The sequence below is a fragment of the Nicotiana tabacum genome, chromosome 23 (assembly GCF_000715075.1).
Source record: "Nicotiana tabacum cultivar K326 chromosome 23, ASM71507v2, whole genome shotgun sequence".
NCBI classification, from domain to species: domain Eukaryota; kingdom Viridiplantae; phylum Streptophyta; class Magnoliopsida; order Solanales; family Solanaceae; genus Nicotiana; species Nicotiana tabacum.
Window position 1 is genome coordinate 125,809,658 of NC_134102.1, and position 11,634 is coordinate 125,821,291.

General features: G+C 39.1%; 1 protein-coding gene across 1 annotated transcript; it reads left to right on the forward strand.

Moving 5' to 3' along the window:
• Nucleotides 1-7,778: 7,778 nt before the first annotated feature.
• LOC142177624 (auxin-responsive protein SAUR36-like) lies at nucleotides 7,779-8,965 on the forward strand. Its single transcript, XM_075246880.1, has one exon. The coding sequence runs from the start codon at nucleotides 8,064-8,066 to the stop codon at nucleotides 8,577-8,579; it is 516 nt and encodes a 171-aa protein (XP_075102981.1). The 5' UTR covers nucleotides 7,779-8,063; the 3' UTR covers nucleotides 8,580-8,965.
• The last annotated feature ends 2,669 nt before the right edge of the window (nucleotides 8,966-11,634 follow it).

Sequence of the window (11,634 nt, forward strand, 5' to 3'; positions counted from 1 at the left end):
GACTCCTATTGATGGTAGGCTAGAAACCTGTGTTTTAGCCATAGTTTGCACTCAAATTACTGCATTTTATTTTTGTTTGAGCTTGAATATTAGTGTATTACGCTTATTGTGTATTTTATGCCTTGTAGGAAGTGATTTCGAGATAAAATGATATTCGGAAGCTAAATCGAACAAGTTGGACCTTTGAAGTCTGAGTAAACGCCCAAGGGATCAAACCAGGATCGCGTTCGGGGGTCGAGGACCGATTCTGAAAATCAAAAATCGACGAAACAAAATTAATCTGTAAAATTTGCATAGTTGCACTGCATGGAACGTCGTGAGGCGCGGTGCGGCGCGACAGTGCAAAAGATGGCCAGATATGTTTTTGGCAAACGCTTTGGAATTACCCACAAGCGCGCTGCATGGTGCTGCGCGGTAGCGCAAAAATGTTAGAGTAATCTCTTATTTCGGCTCAAAAAGGTAGTTTCATTCGGGTTTATTTTGGGGATGGATTAAATACACCAGAAAATATGATTTGAAGGGGGAAGGACAGACATTCGACCTAAGAAAGCTAAGTAGGAGTTAGAAGAACACAAGCACAAGAATTTCATCATTCCTTCCTCTCTCAAGACCCGAGTTTGTAGCGAATCTATATTTTCTTATACTTTAATTATATTTGTGATGAATTTCTCCATGTCTATGGAGTAGTTCCCTTTAGGGTTTGACGGATTTGGTGTATTGATGATTGTTTGTGGATTATGACTCTAGTTTTATGTATTGAATCTTTTTGAAAGATTTAATTGTTGCATCTATATTCACTAGTTCATATAATTGAGAGAGGCATAACTTGTGATATCTTTGCATTATATTGTTAGTAGAGTTCATAGATTCTTCTAAGTAATCAAAAGAGGCTAGTTGAATCATTGATTAAACCTAGTTAGGAGAATAATCGAAAGAGGTTTTTCTAAAGACCAATCCACTATGCATTCTTGCATATCTTCACAGGTCTTAAGTTTGTTCATCTCGTGAGGCCAAGACTTAATCGAGAGAGGCGTTTCTGGTGAACGTTTGAACTAATAATAGAGTGAATTTGAGAGACGCACTTGAACATTAGAAGTGAATTATCTAGAGTTAGATCGCGAACAATTATCTTGCACCTTTCCTTTCAAAACCCTATCTTCTCCCACTGATAACCTTATTTGCTTATTACTTGTATCGATCGTCACTAGTCAATAGCTTTAGATTCTTAGTTAATTTCAATTATTAATCATACAACTCTCAATTCTTGATCCTCCTAGAGAGCAATCAAGCTAGAAACTACGAGAATACTTTTTAAATCCAATCCCTGTGGATACAATAATATACTATTCTATCTTTGATTAGCGAGCACAATTTAAGTATGTGTTTTGCGCTCGTCACCTATTCCGGGTACAACCAAATCTGGATGGACCCGGGCGATCAAGAAAAAACTTCCTTTATCGCTAAATCCGGCACCTATTATTATAATGTAATGTCGTTCGGACTAAAAATGTCGGTGCCACTTATCAATACCTAGTAAACCGGATGTTCGAAGAACAAGTAGGAATATCAATGGAAGTTTATATTGATGACATATTAGTTAAGTCCCTGCGAGCAGAGGACCATTTGAAACATTTGTAGGAAACCTCTGACATATTGAAAAAATACAATATGAAGCTGAACCCGGAGATTAATGCATTCGGGGTCGGATCCGGGAAGTTCCTTGGATTCATGGTGTCCAACTGAGGGATTGGATTCAATCCCGGTAAAATCAAAGCTATAGAAGACATCACCGTGGTGGACAGTGTCAAGGCCATTCAGAGGCTAACCGGGCGCATAGCCGCCCTGTGCCGGCTCATATCGAGGTTTTTCGATAAGATCCATCAGTTCTTCTCATTATTGAAGAAGAAGAATAACTTTTCTTGGACCCCAGAATGCCAACAAGCTTTGGAAGAACTCAAATGGTACCTTTCGAGTCCACCCTTGCTTCATACCCCGAAGGCGGACAAACAGTTGTACCTGTACTTGGCAGTATTCGAGGTAGCGATAAGTGCAGTCCTAGTCCGGGAAGAGGAAGGTACGCAATTTCCTATCTATTATGTTAGTAGAACTCTAGGCGAGGCCGAAACAAGGTATCCTCACCTGGTAAAATTGGTGCTCGCTTTGCTAAGCGCCTCCAGAAAGTTAAAGTAGTACTTTAAATTCCACCCCATATGCGTCGTAACTTCTTATCCACTAAGGAACATAATGCATATACCCAAGCTTTCGAGCCGGCTGGCTAAATGGGCTGTAGAAATTAGCGGGTACAATATCGAATATCCACCCCGATCTGCCATTAAATAACAAATTTTGGCAGACGTTATGGCCGACTTTACGCCGGCCTTAATACCTGAAGTCAAAAAAGAGTTGTTATTAACCTCGAGGACTTCCTCGGGAATTTGGACCCTCTTTACAGACGATGCCTCAAATGAAAACGGGTTCGGACTCGACATCGTGTTGAAGTCGCCTACGGGTAACGTAGGTAGGCAATCTATTAGAACTGTGAAATTGATTAACAATGAGGCCGAGTATGAGGCCATAATTGCAGGTCTCGAATTCGCTAAAAGCCTGGGGGCCGAGGTAATCGAAGCTAAGTGCGATTCCCTCCACGTGGTAAATCAAGTCAATGGGACGTTCGAAGTAAAAGAGGAATGAATGCTGACGAACGCAAAACACACACTTAAATTATGCTCGCTAGTCAAAGATAGTATAGTATAATATCGTGTCCACATAGATTGAATTTAAATAGTATTCTCGTAGTTTCTAGCTTGATTGCTATCCAAGAGGATCAACAAATTAGATCTATATGACTAAGAATTGAAATTAACTAAGAATCTAAAGCTATTGACTATTGACTATCGAAACAAGGAATGAACAACTAAGGTTATTAATGGGCGAAGATAGGTTTTGACAAGATAGGTGCAAGATAATTGATCGGGATCTAACACTAGATAATTCACTTCCAATCTCAAGCGAGTCTCTCGAATTCACTCTATTATTAGTTCAAACGTTCAGCAAAAACTCATCTCTCGATTAAGTCTTAACCTTACGAAATGAACCAATTTAAGCACTGTGAAGATATGCAAGAATGCATTGTGGATCGGTCTTTAGAAAAATCTCTTTCGATTATTCTCCTAACTAGATTTAATCAATGATTCAGTTAGCTTATTTTGATTACTTAGAAGAATCTATGAACTCAACCAACAATATAATACAAATATATCACAAGTTATGCCTCTTTCGATTACAAGAACAAGTGAATATAGATGCAATAATTAAATCTTCCAAAAAAGATTCGAATACATAAAAATAGAGTTATAATCCACAAACAATCATCGATACACCAAATCCATGAAAACACAAAAGGATCTACTCCATAGACATGGAGAAGTTCTTCACAAATGTAACTAAAGTATAGGAAAACATAAATTCAATCCAAACCCAAATCTTGAGTGAGGAAGGAATGATGAAATCCTTGTGCTTGTGTTCTTCCAACTCCTCCTTAGCCTCATTGGCCTCCTTAGGTCGAAATTGTGTCAAAAATTTCAAAAATTATGTTTTTCCGTGTATTTAAGAAATCCCTTAATAATCCGCGGAGAAAATTACCCTTTTTAGCGAAATTGGTAAGTTACTCTAATATTTTTGGGCTACCGCACCGCATGCCGTGCCGCCCCATGCGGCACGCATGTAGGAAATTCCAAAACGTGCCAAAACGTGCCAAAATATGATTTCTTGCCACTTTTTGCCTCGCGCCCCGCGGGGCGGTAGTTCAAATTGTGGTCAGAAATGAGTTTTTTAAATTTTTGACATCCAGACTTGCTTTTCGACCCCCGAACGTGATCCGGACTTAATTGCTTGGGTTTCTACTCAGACTTCAAAGCTCCAAATAGCTCGAATTAGCTCCACAACATCTACATAAATTGAAATCACTCATACATGGCATAAAACACACAATAAGTGCAAAAACACTACTAATTAAAGCTTAATACAAGTAAAGTGCAGTGAATTAGAGTGTAATAAGTGACTAAAATACGGGATTATAGCCTACCATCAAATGCGAAGGTATTTAGACAAATTGCAGGTAACGTTACAAAAATTCAAGGAATGGACCCTACAATACATACCCCGAGATCAAAATAGCAAGGCCGATGCTCTGGCTAACTTGGGGTCATCAATTGATGACGATGAATTCAGCTCAGGAACGGTCGTACATCTCATTAAATTGGTAGTGGAAGAAGGCCATGCCGAAATAAACTCAACAAGTTTAACTTAGGATTTGAGAAACAAGTACATAGATTAATTAAAGACTGGGAAGTTGCCCTTGGTTCCTAAAGAATTAAGAGCTCTACGCACAAAGGAAGCGAGGTTCAGCCTGTCCGAAGGTACTCTGTTCAGAAGAATGTTCGACGCCCCCCTCGCCATATGCTTGGGGCCGGGAGATACCGAATATGTTTTGAGGGAAGTTCACGAAGGCACTTGCGAAAACCATTCGGGGGCGGAGTCTTTGGTTCAGAAGATAATCAGGGCCAGCTATTACTAGATTGACATGGAGAAAGATGTAAAGGATTTTGTGCGAATATGTGACGACTGTCAAAAACACGCACCAATGATCCATCAACCCAGAGAGCTACTACATTCGGTCTTGTCACCATGGTCGTTCATGAAGTGGGGAATAGACATCGTCGGTCCCCTACCATGGGCACATGGTAAGGCTCAATTCATACTGTTTATGACCAACTATTTCTCTAAATGGGTCGAAGCTCAAGCATTCGAGAGGGTCCGGTAAAAAGAAGTCATTGACTTTATTTGGGACCATATTATATGTCGGGATACCAGCCGAGATAGTGTGCGATAACAAGAAGCAGTTCATCGGCAGCAAGGTAAACAAGTTTTTCGAAGATCACAAAATCAAAAAGATCTTGTCAACACCCTATCACCCTAGTGGGAACGGACATGCGGAATCTACAAACAAGACCATACTTCAAAACCTAAAGAATAGATTCACCGATGCCAAAGAGAAATAGAAGGAAATTTTACCTGAAGTCTTGTGGACATACCGTACAACCTCGAAATCTAGTACCGGGGCCACTCCATTTGCATTGGTTTACGGTGCTGAAGAGATAATACCGGTCGAAGTGGGAGAACCGAGCCTCGGGTTCCAATATGCGACCGAAGTATCAAACGATGAGGCCATGAGTACGAGCCTGGAACTATTGGATGAAAGACGCGAGGCCGCCCTAGTCCAGTTTGCCGCCTAGAAATAACAGATAGAAAGGTATTACAACCGAAGAGCCAACCTCCGACACTTCAATATCGAGAACTTGGTGTTAAAAAAAGTAACACTATACACCCAGAACCTGAACGAGGGGAAGATGGGGCCGAATTGGGAAAGACCATATCGAGTCATCGGGATTACCGACAAAGGCTCGTACAAACTAGAATCAGAAAATAGTACACAACTACCGAACAACTGGAACATGACGCACTTAAAGCAGTACTACTGCTAAGGTATGATCTCATTTACCTTTTTATAATATTATGAATCGGACTAACGCTTGCAAGAAACATCCGAAGGAGAATGTGACTATTAGGTCTGAAAGCACGCGTTGCACTCTTTTTTCCTTGGACCGGTTTTGTCCCAAATGGATTTTTCGGCAAGATTTTTAACGAGGCAACAGTAAATCATGCTAACGTAGATTCGAAGACCGATTTTAAATCGGAGTCAATGGTCGCATCAACAATATCTGAGCCCTCTCAAGATCGACTTCAAATACTGAGGGCCATCACCCTCGGGTTAGACTTCTTAGCAAAGAAAGAAGGAAACTTCATACTTGAATAGCTTAGGCTCGGTGGTTAGAATCTATTATAAGGGCCAAACGGTCAAAGTGAACTGCGCCCGCGTAGGCCACCTTAACCATAATACAAGCTTTTATACGCTTTCGATCATGTACTTTATACACAAAAATGAAAGTAAGTTCCCACCTTGCTATTACATATTTTTGCCTCTTAAAGCATCGAGCCTAAGGGCTATCCCTATTAGGGTACTATCGAGCCCAAGGGCTACCCCCAAGCCTAAGGGTTATCCCTATTCAAGAACTATCGAACCCAAGGGCTAACCCCGCTCGAGTATTGTCGTTCAAAAAAAGTTCGGGCAACTCGGGCTACCAAATCTCGGAGGCATAAAACCCGTTAGGTAGTTCCTAAATCTAAAAGGCTACGGCCACCCTAAAAACGGTTCGGAGACTTCCAAATCCCGTAATCAAAACATAAGGCCTTCAATAAAAATTCAAAACCTGCCAAAAGGCTACCCTCGACAAAAACATCGTCTAAAATCACTTAAGCATCCGAGTTTTCAAAGCTTCGAGCAAATAAAAATTACATCGAGGCCAAGTTCTGTTTGGACCTGCGAAAAACGAATGACTTATTACTGCATTTGATTATATGCTAAGGCATTAAAAATATTTGCAAGAATAGAAATTGTGAAAAGATGCTAAAAAGTAGAGACTTGAAATTGCCAAAAGGGAATTTTTTATATATTTCAGAATATTTTTACAAGTCCCAACAAAAGCGGCCTCAAAATAAACGAAAAATATGTACATAACACAAAAACTAAAAAATCCTAAGGCATTCATGCCTGATCTTCACTGGAGCCCGATTCGTCACCAGAACCATCGGGGCCTTCGGATTCTTCGGAGCCCTCCGCACCTTCGGGCTCGGATAGTTTCTTTGTCTCAGCCTCAAGTCTTTTTGCCTCCTCGATCTCGGCCGACAGGTCGAAGCCTCAGGCATGGATCTCTTCGAGGGTCTCCCTTCGAGATAGCAGCCTCACATATTCGGCATTGGTCTTCAGGCGGGCCTCGACTGTTTCTACATCGGTTACATCGGAATCGAAGCCAGGAGCCTCTCGCATCAAGGCCCGAGAAAAACACCTGCCCTCGGAGCCATCGAGACCATGCCCCCCGAGTCCGGTTCGAGTTCCAAGACCTCGGAGTGCATTACTGAACAACCACGAATGATTAACAAAAGGGTTGTGATATCCGTGTCTAACCGGATATCACGGCATGAATCTCGGCCCGCATCAGCGGTAGATCAGTGATTAACGAAAAGGAAGATTTTTACCTTTTTTAGAATTGTACTTAAGGTAAAACTCCCCTACTATATAAAGGGGGAGCTGGTTATTCATAAAGGATACTGTAATGTGCATATCAAGGCAATATACATTTGTTTTCTTTGCTTTCAATGGCTATTCAAAGTTCTTGATTTTATTCATAGTTCTTCGTAAGTGTTTGGCTCCGAACCGAAGGCAGACTAAGTATTAAGCTTGTAATCGATCCCGGACCCAATATTACTACTGGTTTAGCCATTTATTCCATCTTTAATTTGCTCATCTAACACTATTAATCACTTGTACTGAATTAGTCCACATATCTTTAAAATCGCGTATAAATTCAATTGTTATCTTTTTCAAGGTAAACAATATTATTACTCGATTTCCTCTTTTTTTGTTTTGAAATTTGTACATTTTTTGGGATTTTACGCATGACCCCTGAAACTCCATACAGCCAGGAAGGATGATAGCGACTATTCAGTTGATCACCCTTTCTTCCTTGTCCCTCAAATATTTATTTCTCTAATTAAGTCCCAACAATTTCGGATCACTTCTCATCGTATGTGCCGACCATTTACCTCACCCCATCCCCCTATCTCCCACCCCCTACTCTCAATCTCTATATATTCTTCCACCAAGTTTGATGACTTGTCACATATCTCATAAAAGCAGTTATCCACTTTCCACAAAAGATTAACATCGTTCTATCTATTAGTTGCTCTTTAATCTTCTATATTACAACTTTGTGTAAAAACAACAGTACTTCCAACTTCTCAGACCAAGAACAAAAATCTCCTTTAACAGTGGGATTTACTTCCTGATATTTTGTGTGATAACCCATTTTTCCTATATAAAACAACTACTACTAGTAAATAGTAAGTACTTGTTTCGTGAGATAAAGTTTAGACAATTTTGAACTATGAAGAAAGTAAGAGGTTTCAAACTTGGGAGGAGGTTAGTGAGAGTTTTCAGCTGGTTTATTAACCAAAAAACAAAAGGAAGAGTACGATACAAGCGGGTGAAGTCACAGGGATGTGCCAGCAGAGCCATTTCGAAGCTGAGTAAGTGTCTACGCTTACTAAAATATGTAGTAAAAAGTCTCTATTTTCCGAAACCCAATTCGGGTTTTTTTCGGGTCGGGCAAGAGCCGATAGAGTCGAAGAAAGTGAGTGTACCGAAGGGACACTTGGCTGGGTACGTTGGAGAGGAGAGAGATGACACATGTAGAATTGTGGTGCATGTTATATATTTTAATCACCTGTTGTTTGCTGATTTGTTGAGGGAGGCAGAGATGGTGTATGGGTATAATCATTCGGGTGGGATCCAAATCCCTTGTCGGATATCCGAATTTGAGAATGTTCAATCAAGAATCGCCGCCATAGGCGGTGGTGGAAAATGCCGTGGAGTGCGGAGTTGGAGGCTCAAGTACTGGTGAGATGTGGCTGAGCTAGTGGATTCAAGAACATATAAGTTTTGATCCAATCAATGGGATATGTAACTTGCAATGCAACATTTGGGCTAAAGTGGATAATGGGCCCTATCCAGTACGATTTGAAGAGCATTTTTAGTCGGACAAAGTTTGACAACTTCATTATCAAAGCAAGAAGGCAATGATTCTACTTAGTAACTCTCTAACTTTTGCTGATTAAATAGACAACGTTTTATTGCTATTTATTACCTGCGAAAAATAAAATGGACAACTTCAGCTGGTTGCACGTGTACGTATATATTGCTTTCAAATATCACGTTTGCTTAGTATGAATACCTAATTTTTGTACTGTTTTAACACCTCCTGAAGTCATTAGTGTTTTGTTACTTTAATTATTTTTTCCAATTTTTGTGTCTTTGATTGCATATTTCCTATCATAAAAATACCAAAAAATAGTTCATTCTTTATTTGTGCATTTTAGGAATTAACTAACTATTCAATTGGTGAATTAATCTAGTTAATTGATCATTTGAATAAGTTACTTAATTAATTTATTTATTTGTGTAAATTTAGTTTAATAAGTAGGATTATTAAAGAAATTGGGCCAAATTTGAAAGAGAAATTGGCCGAAAGTGCAAGATAAGGGGCTGCCCTTGAAAGAGTCTGAAACGACGTAGTTTTGCCTAAACTACGCCGTTTCATTAAGTGACCCAAGATCAAATCTCACACATTGATCATACCTTGATCTAATGGTTCATATTTGATCTCTCAAGAGGTATTTAAAGCCTCAAAAATCTAAAAAATTCCCTCATTCTCCCATAACTCTTTCTCTCTCTCTCTCTCTCTCTCTCTCTCTCTCTCTCTCTCTCTCTCTCTCTCTCTCTCTCCGCCGCCACCGCCGGCGAAAATTACCCACCGGCGGCGGACTACCTCCAAACACCTCCAAATTAACAACATGTAATCTCCACAACCTCATATTCCCATATCTCCAAACCAATTCCTTCAAAACCCCCTCAAACTCCTTGAATTTTAGATCTAGGAAGCTTTAGCCGCCACGTTTTGGCCCAAATTCTTGAAGCTCTGGCCAACACCACCCTACAATACATACATGAATAGATAGAGCTCCACGAGACCTATCTTTTCCTACCCATTTCACCCCTAAAATCCCCGTCGCCGTCGGCCCGCTGCCCACTGCCCGCCGCCGCTCACACTGCCTCACCACCACCAAAATGCCCCGAGCTCCTATTTTAGCTACTGTTTGACTCAAAGACACTTGTTTTTTTTGGCGAGATGTTGAAACTCATTTCGTTTTTTAGCATCTACCCAAAAGAAATGTGCGTTTCGGAGTCGGACAACCGCCTCTTGGCATCCCAGGAGTTTTCTCGTGGCTCGCCCAGTTTCAAGCATACTCGTTAGGTATAATCGTCATCTCTTTAATTAATTTCTGATTTTTTATATTAATAGATTAGTTTCTGATTTTTGATTTTTCTGTTTTGGTTGTTTCTTGTTAATTAGAGTTTCAAGTTAGTTTTATTTAATTAGTTATCTCTATTTAGTTTAGTGGTTTGTTAGATTGTTATTGATTTAAACATGATCTTTAGTGTATTAGTTAAATCGTTCACTTAGTTTGTTGATTATTTAGTTATTGTTAGTCGTTGTCCGATTGTTAACGATGCTCGTTCTAGTTTGAGCATTTAGTTTGTGAATTTAGTTGTTTGTTTAGTAATTAGCTTGCAAAAATCGAATTCATTCAAATCAAGTTGGTTTGGATACTTAGTTCGATTATATTTTTAGTTTCGTTCATACTTTGTCAGTCCATAATTGTTTAAGTTTGATTTGTGTTGAGCAAGTAGTTTGGTGTTGATGGTTAAAATCTGAAGTTTAAGTTTATTTATCACAAAATAGGGTAATAGTAGCCTACCTTTTACTAGTAGGGTGGCTGAAATGATATTTTTTTCTCCTTGCTTCTGACATAGCAGATTTTGAGGCTGTCCTTTCACATTTTGGACAGATTTTGAACAGTGTTTAGCACACAAAGTCAGTCTTTTTGACAGATTTTTGGGGCACCAAAATCTATACTAAAAAGTGACTTTATTTGCCTATTTAAGGGGGCTGCTATTTCCTCACTTCAGGACACTGGATCACATATTTGTTGGACAGTCTTTACACCCTAAAAATACAACTTGGAGAGTAAAAAATCAGCAACTAAAGTACCCTTTAGTAAGCTGAAATGGTGAGCTTTGTGAGTAAATTTTAGAGTGCAAACTTTTAGAAAAGTATAAGTCTTCTTTAGAACTGGTTCTGGGTTTCTTCTAAGGTTTTCGGGCTGTTTAAACACGAAACTGCTGTTGTTTTCTGCTGTTTTTTTCCTGTTGAGCTCTATTTCTTCACTGCTGTATTTATTTTCTGCAATTCAGGTATTTTCTTAAACTTTGCAATGCAGATTTTTATATTCAATGGGTGAGGATATAGCTCTTTTTCAGCTCTATGGTTACACGTGATGTGCTTTACTGGAATAAATGAATGTTTAGCATGTTATTCATATAGTCATATTTCGGCATGTACATCTGTAATATTTGGTTGATCTCCCATTTTTCTTTACATGTGTAGCTCAAATAACATTATGTTAAGTGTATCTAGTTAAGGAAAAGAAACATCTTTTAGAATTATTATGTATAGTTTAGTTTCCTTTTGCCTTGGTTTTATGTATTTGTGGTTTTGTCATTTTAATTTTTCTCTTAGTGCTAAAAATAACTGATAGTAATACTTCTCTTCTTGGTTAAGTTAAAATGAAGTTGGGGAATAGTATGTGATGAGTGTGCGGGAGAGAGGAGAGAACCAGTAAAAGAATTTCTTAAATGTGTTATTGCTATTTTGAACTTCTGTTTGGTTGAGCTTGATGCATATGTTTTTTCTCAGTTATATGTCTAGAAGTCCATGTTCATTAATGCATTTTTTTAGCTACATGTCCTAGTTGGGTTTACATTAATTTTAAGAATATTTTAGGCCACTATCACCTTTGGTTTAAATTTGCTGGCCATTTCTTTTAACATCAAGCCTA